The sequence below is a fragment of the Pyrgilauda ruficollis genome, unplaced genomic scaffold, assembly GCF_017590135.1.
Source record: "Pyrgilauda ruficollis isolate IOZ18807 unplaced genomic scaffold, ASM1759013v1 scaffold3, whole genome shotgun sequence".
Classification (NCBI taxonomy): domain Eukaryota; kingdom Metazoa; phylum Chordata; class Aves; order Passeriformes; family Passeridae; genus Pyrgilauda; species Pyrgilauda ruficollis.
The window spans coordinates 2,803,908-2,819,973 of record NW_024524377.1 but is presented as its reverse complement, the minus strand read 5'-3'; the positions used below and the strand labels follow the sequence as shown (position 1 = coordinate 2,819,973).

Genomic DNA, 16,066 nt, shown 5'->3' with positions numbered 1-16,066 from the left:
GAAGAAAAACAAAATGGCTGTCAATAAATTTGTTTCAGAAAGGTCTCTCTCCACCCCTCACCAGCTGATTTGCTCTCTGCTGGCTGTTTTGGATTTATTAATGCAGGATTTCAGGGCTGGCCTTGGGTTCTGTCCCATCAGAGACCTCACCCATCTTCTGTCCAAAATCCCACCAGGTAGGACAGCTCTTACTGGCTTACCTGTCTACCCATGATGCCAAACAGGTTGAGTTGCCAGCCCAAAATTCTTTTTTATTTATATCTTCAATTTCTTTGACTCATTAAGGGCTGTTTTCCATCCTCTGGGGTGGCTTTCCCTGACCCCAGGCACCATATCCTGTGCATGGCTCTTTAATAAGGAAAACTTCATTCAATGATGTGTAAATTTTTTCCATTCCTTTCAAGTTTTAGTGAAAAGTGCTCAGTGGACCTTGCATTGCATTTTGATCTGGCCAATAAAAGCAAATATCCCACAAGGATGGTCACACACAGCTTAAGAAAAAACATTTGCAACAGCATCTGAACACCCTGATCACAACAGAGTGATGGCCAGCACCCAATTTCCTCCTCTTACCTCTACCAGATCTGAGAGGCAGAATAAATTCAAAAGTAAATTAAAAATAAAAATAAAAATAAAGAAAAAAAAGGCAGAATTAAACATTTCTTATTATTTTTCTTCTAGATCCTTCAAATATGGTATTTTAAAGCTGCTGTTCAACTGTTGTTATATGGAAGGCTGAATTTCAAAATGTCTTCTTACCCCCTTGCTTCCTCCTGTCTTCTGAAATTTTAGACTGAGGCAAATTTCCTTACTGTGTTTTACACAATGACATTACGTATTTTTAATTATCATTATTATTTGCATACTGTGGCTTTGATTTGAGCCACAGAAGAAATCTGTTCTTAGCATCTTCACAATCAGAGAGGAAGTTCACAGAATATTTTTATATTTTTTTCCTCCGAATAAATTTCGGAGATGATGAAAAAGACAACTTCAGCTGTTAATTCTTCACTTGTTTCCCTTGCTCCCCTTTGTTAATCCCAGAGGTATCAACTGATTGCCATTACAGACTTAAAATACAACAGAGTATTTTTTTTTTTTTTGCTGTTGTGCATTTCTTTGTTTTTTTCCTGACTCACTAACATTACCAAGAAATGGTACATAACACCATAACACTTTAATAGCTGTTGTTCTTCAATCATTACAACACAATCTCTTTTTGAATGCATTCACAAACGTTGTGTGGAAGAAATAAGCAGAGCCTGTGGGTTTTTTTGTATTTCTACACCATAGCAGAAAGAAAAGCCGATTAAAAGATTTATTCAAATATTTACATGACACACACTATTGCAGTATTAAAATGTGAGCTTGCTCCTTTTACAAATCTCTTTAGAAGTCTTTTCTCCCCTTTGTTCCTAATACAACTTTTAAACGGCAGTCACAAGTTTGAGTGACTCCAGCAATGACTCAATTGTTCATCCCCTCTGGTTCTTCTCTTCGCCCTTCTCCTCTTCTCCCCCTCAATCCCTCTCTTTTACTGGCCTCATGTGCCCTGGCAGCCCAGAAAACCTCCCAGGTCCTGGCTGCAGCACAAGAAGAGTGGACAGGACAAGGTGAGACCCCACCTTCAGAGCTGCCTCCACTCCTGGGATCCTCAACACTGGCAGGACGTGGAGCTGCTGGAGCAGCTCCTGGGGAGGCCACAAAGATGCTCCCAGGGCTGGAGCCCCTCTGCTCCGGAGCCAGGCTGGGAGAGCTGGGGGTGCCCAGTGGGAAATGGGGAGGCTTTGGGGAGACCTCAGAGCCCCTTCCAGAGCCTAAAGGGGCTCCAGGAGAGCTGGAGAGGGACTGGGGACAAGGGATGGAGGGACAGGACACAGGGAATGGCTTCATACTGAAGGAGGGCAGGGCTGGATGGGATATTGGGAAGAGATTCATCCCTGTGAGGAGGTGAGGCCCTGGCACAGGGTGTCCAGAGAAGCTGTAGTTGCCCCATCCCTGGAGGTCTCCAAGGCAGATTGGACAGGACTTGGCACAACCTGGGATAGCAAAGGTGTCCCTGCCATGACAGGGGGTAGAACTGGCTGAGTTTTAAGGTCCTTTCCAACCCAAACTATTCTGGAATTCTGTGATGATTCTATGGAGGTTCATGTAGGAGGTATCTAAACCATTTCCTTACTCCATTACTGCTCCTCACTCTGCTCCACACATCATTCCACGCTCCAGCCCTGCTCTGCACGTCCTCTTTGCAATGTCACCCTGTGTAACCTCTAATCACACATCTCCCCATGTTTGAACAGTTTTGTCAGTGGATGCTACACCAATATCATCCACATTTCAAACCTAACCTCCTTGAAGTTCTTCTTTTTCCATAAGCCTGGGAAATAAAGTAGAAAGTTATGGCTGGCATCCCAAAAAAAGCATCACAGCCATTGGTGCAAGCTGCACGTTTCTGGAACCAGGAGTAGCCCCAGGGCTGCAGCCTCATCTGCTCCTCCTGTCCTTTCCCCATTTTCTGACATTCCCAAAGAAATCAGAAAATGGGTATGAAGAGAAATTAAGACACCCAGGTATTTATATTATTCCATATATATCAGATGTCTGAGCAGTACTAAGCGTTGGGAGGGAACTGCAGCACATTACTCTACTCCAAGGCATTTTTGCTCTGTAAAATGCTGCAGCACATTCTCCGTGGCCATTGTGGTGCAGTGGAAGGCAACAATTTACCTAGAACACTGGAGACAATTAAGTAGACAGATTTACAGAATAAATATGAAGATGTACACAGTTAGCATTCCTCAATATTAATTCCTAATGCTCCTGAATGCATTCAAATATCACATAGCTTGAACAAAAGGCATTGTATGCTTCTTATTAAATACAAAGAGATGCAGAGCCATAAACAGAATAAAATGCTCTGTGTAGAGGCATTTAGCTGGTCATGGCAGAGCTGGGAAAGAATCTAAATCTGATCTATCCTCTTGTGAGTGTTAAATGTGTAACCTTCCCCATCATCAATGTCTGGTGATCAGAGTCTCATGAATATGCCAATGGAATACTGGCTGAAATACTTCAAAAAACCATTCCCTGTGAGTACAGCAGACCTGAACTGAGGATCTCAGCTAAACCCATTCTACCCAGGCTTGTATTTGTTTTGTGTTGACAGTGAGCAGCACCATCATCAATTTTACACCAATTTCATGGACCAGCAAAAGTAATTGCTTCTGTTCCTTGACCACTGAAGAAAAGAAGTCCCGTATTAAAATTTATCAAAGCTATCAACTGCAGACATATGGAGCCAAACATCTTAGTTCAAAGGCATTTGATAGATAATATATTATTGTAAAACAATTTATTCTCCCTCTCTGTTACCAATTGCCACTTTATTTCCTACCCTTCTTGTCCCAGTTTTTCCTTCAATCCATGTTTCACTGCCATGTCTGGGCTCTGAAGTGCTCCCAGTGATCAGTGCAGGCACATTCTCTGCTCCTGGAAATGCTCTCCTTAACACAGGGCTGATACTTACACTGTACTACCCTTAATTGATAATTAGTTGATGAAACAGATGAGTACCAGCACTGCAAAACCCCTAACTGGGTAAGTTACAGCTCACAGGGGGAAGCAGGTATTTTTCTGGTGCTTGTGCATTAGATCTAGTCTGGAATAACCAAAACATCAAACACAGTTCTGATTGATAAAGTGCTGAAATCCTGCCAAAGTAACATGCTTGGAAGAGAAACATAACAAATGTGGCTCTTCAAGAGCTGCATGAATAGCAAAGTCTTTTTTTCCCCTCAATTTCAAATACAGTTTTATGAGAATAAACTTTTATGAAAAATTCTTTCACTCCCTGTGTGATATGAAAGAGACTTAGTAGCTCCAATTCCATTGTAAGCTCACAGGAGAATATATCAAACATCACCACTAAACATCTAACAGAACTTGCAGGCACACAGATGTAAAATTAACCACACTCACAAAAGATATTCATGAGTGCAGCGAGGGGAACCATTTGGAATGAGCAAATTTTCCACCATGACTTGGCTGTTTATGGATAAAAGCAGAATTTCTGGTTCATGACACAACTGAACTCGTAACACATGGGTGTGAACATGCAAGAATAGCAGGGCTTGACCCTGTGCTACTACAGGAAGTTTATCACAGACATAAAGGCTTGGGATCACACACTGAATTTCTTAGAATTGGAAATGGTCCCCTCTGAGTGAGCAGCAACTCATTTGGAGCTCAACTTACAATATAGGTTTTAGTATGGATGGTTTTGTGATTTTCTTAAATCAAATAAAGCCACCAAGTTACCCAGAGAGCAACACCACCCCAAAACTCTGACACCAAAATAAGTCTCAACTATGATCAGCATGAAAGGGTTAAAAGAAAAAAAAGAAGGACAGAAAGCAAATGACAAAAAAAAGGATCAGGAGACTTTTTAAAATAGCCAGAATGCTTTTTGATTATCTGTTTGCATTCTGGATCAAAACCCAGTCAAAAACTAACATAATTACTATATAAATTGGGGTTTAGCAGTTAAAATGTGTGAGGTATCTAATTAACAGAACAACATACATCAGATCATTAATAAAAATGCCAAAAAAACCCAGTAACGAAATAACTGCTGAACTGCTAAACATGCACTCTGATAAAATTTTCCACACGGTGTTTTTACCACAAAATAAATGGAGATTGCTTAATAAGAACCACAGTGTAAAATACCAGGGTCACTCGTGGCCTTTCCTACAGGCCAGCCCTTCCCTCTCCCCACTCCTCACCTCGCACGTGGCAGGAATGGTTTACAGCCAGCAGATAACAATTGAAATCTCTCATTTTTCTGTCCCTCCTCACAAAACCAAAGGCTTGGGCACAATCCCTACATCCCTGACAGATAAGATTAGCTAATGACAAGCTTTGGATTCATCCAGTAAATCCAGCAAAAAATATACAAGTAAAGGCAGAGAAAAAAGGCTGCTGTCAGCAAATTTGAAAGCTTCAAGTTCTTTCAGATCAGAACGTGCAGAAAATCAATTTCTACATGAATTTTTATTTTTCTTTTTAAACAACTCTGCAGTCAGATCAAGTCAAGCTTACCATCTGCTGCAGAGAGAAATACAGCTATACTCAAGATCACATTATCAAACTTCTTTGTAAACTTTACATGCAAGCTGTTCCTGTCAGAACTGAAGTCATTGTGATAATGCTTCTTAATATTTGTTCAGGCTTTAAATAAAGACTGACAAAAGTCCACATATGGATGACAAGCTGTTCTACTGTAAATATTTTTGTATTTGTTGAGAAGGGGCTTATGGCAGTTTAGGACATATTCCATCAGGGATTTTGGTCTGAACTACTTACTGACTAATAAAACCAAGGTAAAATGCTTGTTCAAGACCCTTACCAAAATTTAGTTATAAATTAATTTGATCCTATTTCTACTCCTATTTAGTAATGCTTTTATATCATTATTGCTTAAAAACTTTTCCCAGCTGGTGGATGTTATAAATTGGAGGACATTTAGTACTCTGTATTTTAATCAAGGCTTAATTCCCAACTGGCACTGAATGTAGTTATCTATGGAACAGAAAATGGTAATTTTACCATTAGAGCTGACCCTCTAAAGAATAGTAAAATTTCTTCCACTTTTTTGCATAAATAAGCTCAGTAAATTCATTTCCAGTATTCCTGTAAATTAGGGGATAGATCATAAAAATCCTTCAAAAACTCCTTTCCCACATCCTTTAGTTAGAAGCACAACTTACAGAAAAGCAAACACAAAAGCAAATGTTGTGACAAGCAGGGATTAAATTTCTTTCTCAGTTTTGATTCCATTTTGAGAAGTCACAAGGCACATGCTGCAATAATGATTACAATTAACACAGTTAACTATTTGCTCCAAGTTCATTACATGTTATGGCTTTAGTACAGCAACTACGCAAGTAACTCAATACAGCAAAGAAAAAATAGTTATTAAAACACCTGCATGGAACAGATACACGATGTGCAGGCACAGACTCAAGTGAAATAAATCCTAGTGCAAAGAAACAACCTTACCCTGATGTTGGATCGAGAGCTATGGCCTTGGGGTTGCTCAGGTCCAGCTCGATGAGGGTCACACACACTGACCCATTCCGGCTGCAGACAAAGATCCTGTCACTGACGTCATCCACAAAGTAAAAATTCCCAGTGATCCAGTCCATTGCTATTTGCTGCACATCTGCCAAAAAAAAAAAAAAAAAAAAAAAAAGAGAAAGAAAAAGGAGCTCAGGAGTGCAGCTTCAATCCAAGAAAGCGACTGCTGGCTGCTCTGCCAGCAGATGCTCCACTCACATAAAGAGCTCCAGCTGCTTTACACCTATTGTAGGGTTTCTAATAAGGAATCCAATTCTCAGTACATAAATAAGGGTTGGAGAGAATTTTTTTTCCTTTTTAAGTACCGGCATCTGATTGCAACCACAATGGTATGAAAGATACACATATATTTTGAGCTCTGTTAAATATTTTTAAGTCTGTCATTGTGTTTTTTATGGTCTCCTCAGAAGCAGCACCACTGAATGATGGTGCACCTGTGAAGCAGCTGAAACACTGGTGGTACCAGATTGCTGGGGGAGGGCAGCTCTGAAGTCACTCAGATTCTGGATTTAGTGTTCTAGGATGTCTGACAGACCCTGGGGATGGCACATTGGTAAAGCTTAGAGGAGTTTGTTGGTTATATTTAAAGGGGACTAAAAGCAGACCAGAAATACTTAACAGAAATTTACCAAAAAAAAAAAAAAAGTGATATGCATGTCTAAAACCACCTTATCTGTTCATTCATTTTCATTTAAAAAACCTCTTTATTGTAGTTCTGGGCTATCTGGGTGCTGCCAGATTTCTGACAGTTGCCACAAGAAGTAGCATTGAAGTAAATTTTCTGTGATAATATCAAGACATTCAATAACAACCAAGTTTTCCTTCTCAGGCCTCTGTGGCAGCTTCACAGCACCCTAACACAACTGCTCACTCTGTTCTTTTCCTTTTGGGATCCTGGAACCACACTGTAAATGCCTTATAAATCCTCCATTTTTCTTATAAATCAGCTGACCTGCCCATACACCATCTTAGTGTTACAGTAAGCAAAAGTACAGAGAAGTGCAAAGAACATAACTTTATCAATATTATTTAACTAAGATTTCTTTTCTTCCTCTTCTTATTGACAGTATTGTATTGATACCACTCTGTAGGACATAATTAGTTATTCTTTAATAAAGAATACTGCAATTAATAGAAAATATATATCCTGTTAATTTTTTTCAATGATCAATATAAATGATTTTTGATTTTAAAAACCTAAGTTTATTGTATTACAGTGTTTCCAAAATAGTGCTAACATAAGCCAAGATTCTGTCATGATAAAAGAAGCCAGGTGTGATAAAATATCATTACACAGAGAAGCTAGTTTGTTTTTTTTTAACTTCTAGTTTTCTTTATGTTTGTAATCCTTCAGATGGGGGATTTTCAGGTTTACTTTCCACAATCAAAAGAAAAACCAAAAAAACCTGTTGCCTCCATCCCATCTACTCTGCACTGGAGAATAGTAAGTAAACTTGATCAAACAAAAATTGTATTCATTGAGTTTTTGATGATAACTCAGGGCTTATGAGCCTTGTACTTAAAACAGACATGGAAGCTCATTTATTGTCCTTCAAAGTGCAGGTAACTTAAACAAGATTTACTCAGTGAAATACCAGGAACACCAACTGTATCCCACCTCAGCCACCTCATTACACAGTTCACTGCTGTCTTCTGTCTCTCCCATTCCTGCCCTTCCACCACTCATTTCCCTTTTAATTCAAAGTGAATATTGGGCCTGATAGGTCCTATTACCAAGATCTGCTGAGCCAGAATAAAGAAATGCTCCATTTAGCCCAATACCCAGACTCCAGAGAAGGCCAATGTCAGAAGCACTGTGAGATATGTGAGCATTTATATATTTCAGACAATAGGAAGAAAACACATTTTTTTTCTCCTCCCTTTTTACAAGCAAAATATAGGACATGCTTTTAAAAATGCCAGAAGAAAACTCTGTGCCTCTGGAAATCAGTAATAGTTAAAGCATTTTCAACGTGCCTGCTCACCATTTTCCAAAGTTGGACTTGTGGAATGAAAAATTTATGGTTTACTGATTCAGGGAGACTTTTGAAAATTGCAGATAAGCTTCTGTGTAACAGAAACATTTCAGAAAATATCTTTTAAACAGGACAAAAGGTACAAAAGGGATCCAATTTCAAACATTTGTAGAAATGAAACTAGTAATTAAATTCCTGCAATGAGAGCTCTAGAAATTACTGTACATTGAGAAGTGGATGAAAAGGAACAAGGTTAAGTAGCAGCCACTTGGAGGAATTTTTCTTATTGTGTGAAAAACGTACCTATTTTGAGATAAAAGTGATACATATGTGAAAGGCACATCACACACAGGTTGTTCTATTTGTTAACATGGCAGTACTTACAGTTATAAAATATTTGCTCTGTTCTTTCCTTAGGTTTTTGGTAACATGTCACAAGAAATTGCACCAAACAACTTTTTTTTTTTTTTCCTTTGTTTTTTTTTCTTTTTTCTTTTTTTTTTTTTTATGGAAACCAAGAATAATTTGTTCAAGGTCATATTAGGGATAACCATTTGCATTAGGTAGTTGAAATTGAGCTCAGCATTCCAGGAAAAGTGAGACATCCAGAACCAATATCACACCATAAGCATTGGTAGCTCTGAACACTTATTTATCCAAGTTCCCTGCCCAGCAGGATTTGTGAAGGGCACAGAGCTCCCAGCAGCACTGGCTACTGGAGAGGTTTAGGCTCATTCCAACTGCATTCCTTGTAAATCTGCTCTTTCCAGAGTATGCCATGCTTCATCACTTTCATCACAGAGTTTCCAGAACAAGCAACACATTAATTCACAGTCATTTTCTTCAGAAGAACAGACTGCCAGAGAGATGTCCTGAATCAAGGGTTTAAAGAAACTGAAAGAGTTAAAACTTTAGCTAGGTTTAGTTAGGGGGGGATAGAAAAAATTAAGAGTACAGCAAGAAGAAATAATAAGGGATAGTTAATTCTTAGCAGATGGAATAGTTAAGGCTAAGATATAAATACTATATTTGTCTTTACTGTGTTTAAAGAAACAGAATAGGATGCTGATCTAACTGTGCAAAAGAAGAGGACCTGGGCCCTGAAACTTGAGCTACAGCCAAGGGGACCAAAGCCTGTCTACAAGGCAAAAGTAAAGGGTCACTTTGACCTCAGAAGAGCACCGACCCATTTCAGAACCCATGATCCATTTCAGAACCCATGCTGCCTTTCAGAACCCGCTGACCAATTTCAGAAGCCGCTGACCAATTTCAGAAGCCATGCCCCATTTCAGAACCCACTGACCCATTTCAGAACCCACTGACCAATGTCAGAACCCACTGACCCATTTCAGAACCCATGATCCATTTCAGAACCCACTGACCCATTTCAGAACCCATGATCCATTTCAGAACCCATGCCCCCTTTCAGAACCCACTGACCAATTTCAGAACCCATGCCCCATTTAAGGTGAGGAACTGCACAAGTGTGAAGGAACTTTGGATTCATTATAATACATTTTAATACTAAACAGGGGTAGGTGGGGTTAGGTAATGAATATGTATTAGGTGTTTTGGGAATGATATGAATATGTAAGACTTTTTTAGATAAATGGAGTCTGTGATCCTTCGCACATGCCTTTGGAAATTGTTCTGCTTGTGCCTGGTGCTGTAATAAACACACCACTTTTCATCTTTAAGTTGAAGAGTCATCTGCCCGTGCTTCATTCCTGCTATGCAAAGAACACCTCCCTCCAAACCATCCCATCACTGTCCCTAGCAATTCCTGTGGGCACTGAGCACATTTGGCATTTGTGTGTTGGAGGCACCATTGATCTGCTCTGGGGTTTGTCTCTGTTCCTGCCCCCTGAGTTGGACACATCCACTTTCTCATGAGAGAAGTTTGTAAAGAATTTTCTGGGTCCACTCGCCCACCAAATTAAATTCTGCATGAGAAATCCCCTTGGCTGGCAGAGAATAGGTGGTGTGAATCCCATTTTATCTGCATGGTTTGGTAGCAGCTCTGCATGAAGCTGCTGTGAATGGCTCCCCAGCTGTCACACGAGTTGCATGCACTGTAAACCACAGAGCAAAGGCTCTGGCTGAACTGGGGACTTTTAAAATATATATAAACCTTTTTGTACTCAAGAAGTTTCTGAATTCATTTCATGCCTATTTCATCATATATAAACTCCACTATGTGCAGATGTCTGGTCCACTCACATCTTTAAAGTAATTGATCTTTTTTTCTTTCATTTGCACGGTTTCAGAAGTCTCTAAAAAGAAATGTTTCCCCTTGAAAACACACATATTTATTCTGAGTAATCTTCTATATAGTTTTGAGGGCTTTTCCTATATTAATAACAGTTTCCTTGGAGCATTTCTGCCAAATGTGATCATCTTTCCTTTATTACTTTCTAAAAACTAGGATTTCCTCTTAAGGACTTCATAAAGAATAGTTAAGACAGCATATAGGTTAAATTCTGCTCTACTTAATGACATTATGTAGACTGTGGGCACAGCAAAAGTGTGTCTGGAAGTGAACTTTTCCTATGCCTTTTAAACACACAGACATTATTAGACCTTTAGAGAAAATAATAATTTCATATAATGGTGGCTAAATCTTCAAAGGGTCCTGGAAATATATGTCTTATGGCCAAACCATGGTTTATGGAAATCAGAGAAAAATAGAGTGGCTCTTTTTTTTCACTTTGATTTTCCATATATCTTGTATGAATTATTACGTTTATTTCCATTTCAAATCAAGACTAGCACAAGACTTCGGATTTTTAGCAGAAGAGAGGGAAAAGCAGTGACATATTCTTGCATTACTGTTACTGCTGCAATCATGCACTATCTAGTAAAGTCAGTATTATATTAACAGATTTCTTTTTTCCCAGATATAGAAACAGAAGTTAGCAAGCTTTTTCCGGTTAAAAGCTTCAGTATAAACATTCTTTGTTTTTAATGTAAGAACTGATCTGAGCAAACTACTCAGTGGAATTCTGGAGTTGTTGGACTGGTTTTGAGAAACTTCTGATTGAACTGGGAAATGGTTTTGGATGAAATGTAATTAAAATTTGAAATATTCCTTGAACTCTCCCTATGTTTCTTGTCAATGATGAAAGAGATAGACCATTTCTCACTATTTTAGGAAAAGAACTTAGCTTGTACTGCATTATACAGTCAATTTTTCCTTAGTCTGGACATTACTGCAATGAAAACTTCCTCATATATGCATATTTAAATCAGTATTGAGTTCATATTTAGATTTTCCCCACATTAATATATGTTTTAAAATATATACTTGAAAGTGCTTAAAACAATCTTTGTTTTTCACATGGAAGGGCTGGGTTGTTTTTTAGGTTTTTGTGGGTTTTTGTTTGTTTTGTTTTTTCCTTTTTTGTTGTTGTTATTGTTGTTTGGTTTTTTGTTTTTTTTTCTTTTGCAAAAATTGATCTTAAAGGAAGAATTATTTTGATTGCTTTAAATTACTAATTTTTCTTCTATAACCCCTACATCTCCTTTCTGAATGCAATGTCCAAACTGGCATGGCCAGACTTAGTTTAATTTATTATCTAGTTAGAAAGACAAAAAGAGATAAAATTATGTATTTATCAGGGAACAAACAAACTTTATTGCAAAGACAAGCAGAAAGTCACTTGGGAATATCTTTTGCCTCCACTGAGTAAAAAGCCAAGTTTGGAACGAGACAAGGAGCACTAAGTATTTTTTTCTTCTTTTTTCTCCAATAGCCATTGACGGTGAGAGCAGGTAAGAAGTGTTAAAACACAAAAATGACAAGCTGTGAAACCCTGCAGCAGCACAGCCTTTGCTGTGCCACTCTTTTGACATTAATGTTCCTAATTAGCAGCCCAGACAGCCTTGTACTGACACTGTGCCTTGGGAAAGTGAAGCTGGAATGGATTTTCTCCGTGCCTCTTCCACTACCAAGAATTTGCCATAATTCTGTCTGCAATGCCACTTAAAAGTATGATTTTTATTAAAGATGCCAGCATTCAATAAGTCAGACACACTGGTGTCTCAACTTTTAGCAGCCATGTCCGGAGTGATTATTACATAAGTTGAAAAATGAAAAATCAAGTGAAAAATATCCATCCATCTTTTTCAAATTACTCATCCTCAAATATCTGATTCCTCTGAATTAAATCAGCCTTCACAGATACTCTTTGTTAGAAGCACAATGCAGAACCTAAAATATACTAAATTTAAATAAGCACTTTAAAGCATCTAGACTTCAAGTTCCTCAAAAGAAAGCTTTTCCTTTTCTTTGTGGAGTAAAAGCATTTCAATTTCAATCAATTTGGTTACTGACAAAAATATTGTTGGCTTTCTTTCAACCCTGGAGCACAATATACTGCATTAAAAACCTATAAATGTGAACACTGAGACAACAGCATTTTCTCCAAGCTAAAGAATTTTCAAAAATATAAGAATCATCTAAATATTATGAATACTTAATGAAAGCATCCTGATAGCTCAGAAAGACACCAAGTCTCTCAGAGATGTGGTTGATTCAGATGCTCTGAGATTCAGGCATTCAGCTTCCCAGCAGGTGCAGAAAAGAAAAATTCTGGGCATTTGGTGAGGAACTGGAACAGGTTGTGGCTGGAAGTGGTTGTGGCTCATCCCTGGAAGTGTCCAAGGCCAGGCTGGACAGGGCTTGGCACAACCTGGGACAGTGGGAGGTGTCCCTCATGGAATGAGATGATCTTAGAGGTCTCTTTCAACCCAAACCATTCTGTGATTCCACGATTCTGCATTGGCTGAGGTGGAATATTGAGCAGGTACTGAGAGAGAAACGTGAAAATGTGGCTTTAATAAACTTCCTTCTTCTACTGAGGGTCCAAAAAACCAATATAACAACAATGACAACAACAATCATCAGCAACATCCTCTTCTAACAAATTCCTTTACACTGCTCCCAGTGGAAATGTGATGATGCCCCAGATATGTTTGTGCCTTTCCCAGGAATTTTACAGCAGGGTAGCAAAATCCAGCCCTAAATTCTTAAGCATTATTAAGCATATTTCTTATTTTACTTTTGTTATAGAATGATTCTATCAGGAAATGCATCGAGCTTCTGGAATGAGTAAGATGAATGAAATTTCTGTTATTGGGCCCTGCATCACAGAGCTGGCTGTGATGCCAGCGGGTTAAAGGAGCAAGGAGAGAGTGAAACAATTAAATAAGAGCCTTGTGAGTGGCCCTGTCTTTTAATCCTGACTGTTAAGATTTTTGCAGAGGGTGAATTTTCTGACATCAATCTCATGTCAAAAATTTGTAAGAATAGCTGAAAACCCTAACATTTCCAATTTCTGCATTGCTGAGTCTCAGACACATTGCCCAGTGATTGCAAACCTGTGATGGGGTCCCAGTGGCCCATGTACATGCTGAACAATAAAGACAGATTTATAGAGGTACATAGCTATAACAGCCTTATTTTTTTTCTTTTTAGCTGCACATTCAACAGCTTCTTATAAATCTAGTGAGACTGTAAATCAAACCCAGTTATTTACTTCAAAGCAGTTAAGTCACCCACTGTTAAAATTAAAGCATAATTCAGCTGCAACAGGCATCCCATCGAGCACGTGGCCTCGAGAGCTGCGGTGGGGACGTGGTGTGGCTGCTCCAGGCTGTGACATTCCCCTCCTCCAACCACCTCCCACCTCCCTAGGACTGCCCCCTGCATGGGTTAGGAACCCCATAAACCATCATCACGCAACAATAAAGCCACTCAAAGCGTTTTTCCACAGACAGGATAAGTAGCAGATGATTATAATGCAAAGAAATGCCAATAAATGTATGGAGTTGCTTTCAAAATGTAAAGTATTTAAGAGAAATGACTTCCAGAGAAAGTTTGAACAGTTTAATACCAGAGGTAAGCAACAGTGCTTTAAGACATGCTTTTTGGGAATAATTGAGAAGTGAATTATGTCTGACAACTCTTAAAGAATGGGTTAGGCAACCCAGGAAAGGAAACTCACTCTGCATTTTTTTTGTAGAAGGCAACATTTGTTAGAGAACTCTCATTCACAGGATCCAGATATGCTGCAGGTTCTTGCAGGTACCATGCAGGCCATAATTTTGTAGGATAATTTCATCTGCTGCCTGCTCTGGTTGCTCTTAGCAATAAATGTTCTAGACAATATGAAATACAGGACATGCCATGACCCAGTGGAGTAAATCAATCCCAAAGGAAATTGTTACACTAGTTTTAATCAGAAAGTAATACTGACCGTAGAGTATTTAATTTTGTTATACAGACACATTCACATTGGGCATAAAAGTCTTTGTCTTCATCTTAAACATATATAAGGAAAAGGAGAATAACAGTTGCAATAAACAAACAAACAAATAAACCACACCACACACACTCACAAAAAAAAAAAAAAAAGAATTCTGAAATATAAACCCACAAGAATACCCAACTTTATTGCTAAAATAAATAGAACTTGCTTTAAATATAATTAAAATCTGCATACGGAGTCCATTTAAAATCCAGCTTGAGAATTACAACTTAGACAATCTAAAAATATTCTCCAATTTAAAAAAATTTGACCTGCACAGTTAGCAAACATACACCTCATTTCTTCACACATTATTTTGGAAACAGAACCCTATCATGTACTTTACTAGATAAAAAGCCTCTTTTTTAGGGTTGCTAGAGGGAAAGAAAAAAAAATGCTTCTTATATTCAGGACATTGAGCTTTTTTCTTCATCTTTTCCTTTCCCTCTAGCAGAAGGATCCACACCATGCCATCAGCAGGCTGGCACTCCTGCAAGACTCTGAAATCACTGCTCAGCACCTACAAAAGTCACCTGAGTAAAACAAACAAATAAAACCCTTCCTGCCTACCATTGCTGCCAACAGACAATAATCAATGCATCCCATGTAAACATTACCTCATCCTCCCTTTCCCCCCTCTCTGTCCTTTTTTTTTCACCCATCCATTACATATTTTCAATATCAAAATAGTAACCTTTGAGGAGAAGACTGTTGTTTATTATATGTGACCTGACCAAAACAGACAACTGCCCAGACTTAAAATATTGACATTGTTACTGCACTTAAAAATAATAAAACAATTCCTTGTGAACTTATTTCCAGTAATATAAAAAAATAAAAATAAAACATGGCTTTAGATTTATACATAAATTATTTTTCTATCCATTTTCAAGCAGACATTGGGACACTGCTTTTTTTTGTTGTTGCTTATTTATTTCTCTCATCACCCCAGTAGTGCTGCTATTGGCCTACCTGAGCATTCTCTTAAACCAGAGTGGCACCATAGATCCCATTAAAAGTCTCATCAATCACTCACACAGCCGGTGCTTCCAGAAATATGACTCCAACTCAATGTGCTTATATGTCAGAACCTGACCTTTGCTTTCAGAAGGCTTCCAGCCCTTCCCAAAACAGCCCACCCCAGGAAGATGTGAGCCCATAATCCCACCTGCTCACAACCCCTGAAGCTCCAGGTACCTTGTGCCAACCACTCCCACCTTGTGTATCCCCCAGCATTTCAGGTTCTAAACCTCACAGTGTCTGTTATTCTCTGTTATTCACACAATCACTGGGATGGAAGAGACCTTCAACAGCAACGAGTCCAACCCAGACCCAACACCACAACTGAGCCCTGGCCCCCAGTGCCACATCCAGGCTTTGTTAAACACACTCCGCGATGGGGATTCCACCACCTCCCTGGGCAACCATTCCAGAACTTTGTCACTCTTTCTGTGCAAAACTTTTTCTTAATATCCAACCTGTATTTCCTTTGACATATTCTACCTTTAGAGGGGAAAAGACAAAACACCAGCATTTTGCCTTTCTTCCTACATCACTGTTCCTTTCATGTAAACAGTAAAATCAAATTGTCCCAACCCTTGCCAAGTGCAGAGGAGAGACACCAATCTGCACTGCACCCTCCTC

The 16,066-nt window shown here is 38.8% G+C and overlaps 1 protein-coding gene across 1 annotated transcript in view; it reads right to left on the bottom strand.

The window, feature by feature from the left end:
- LRP1B (LDL receptor related protein 1B) overlaps positions 1–16,066 on the bottom strand; it is a 288,470-nt gene that overhangs the window by 254,032 nt on the left and 18,372 nt on the right. The window contains exon 4 of the mRNA XM_041473230.1: positions 6,061–6,223. Coding sequence (XP_041329164.1) covers positions 6,061–6,223 — 163 coding nt within the window. The remainder of the gene's footprint in view (positions 1–6,060; positions 6,224–16,066) is intronic.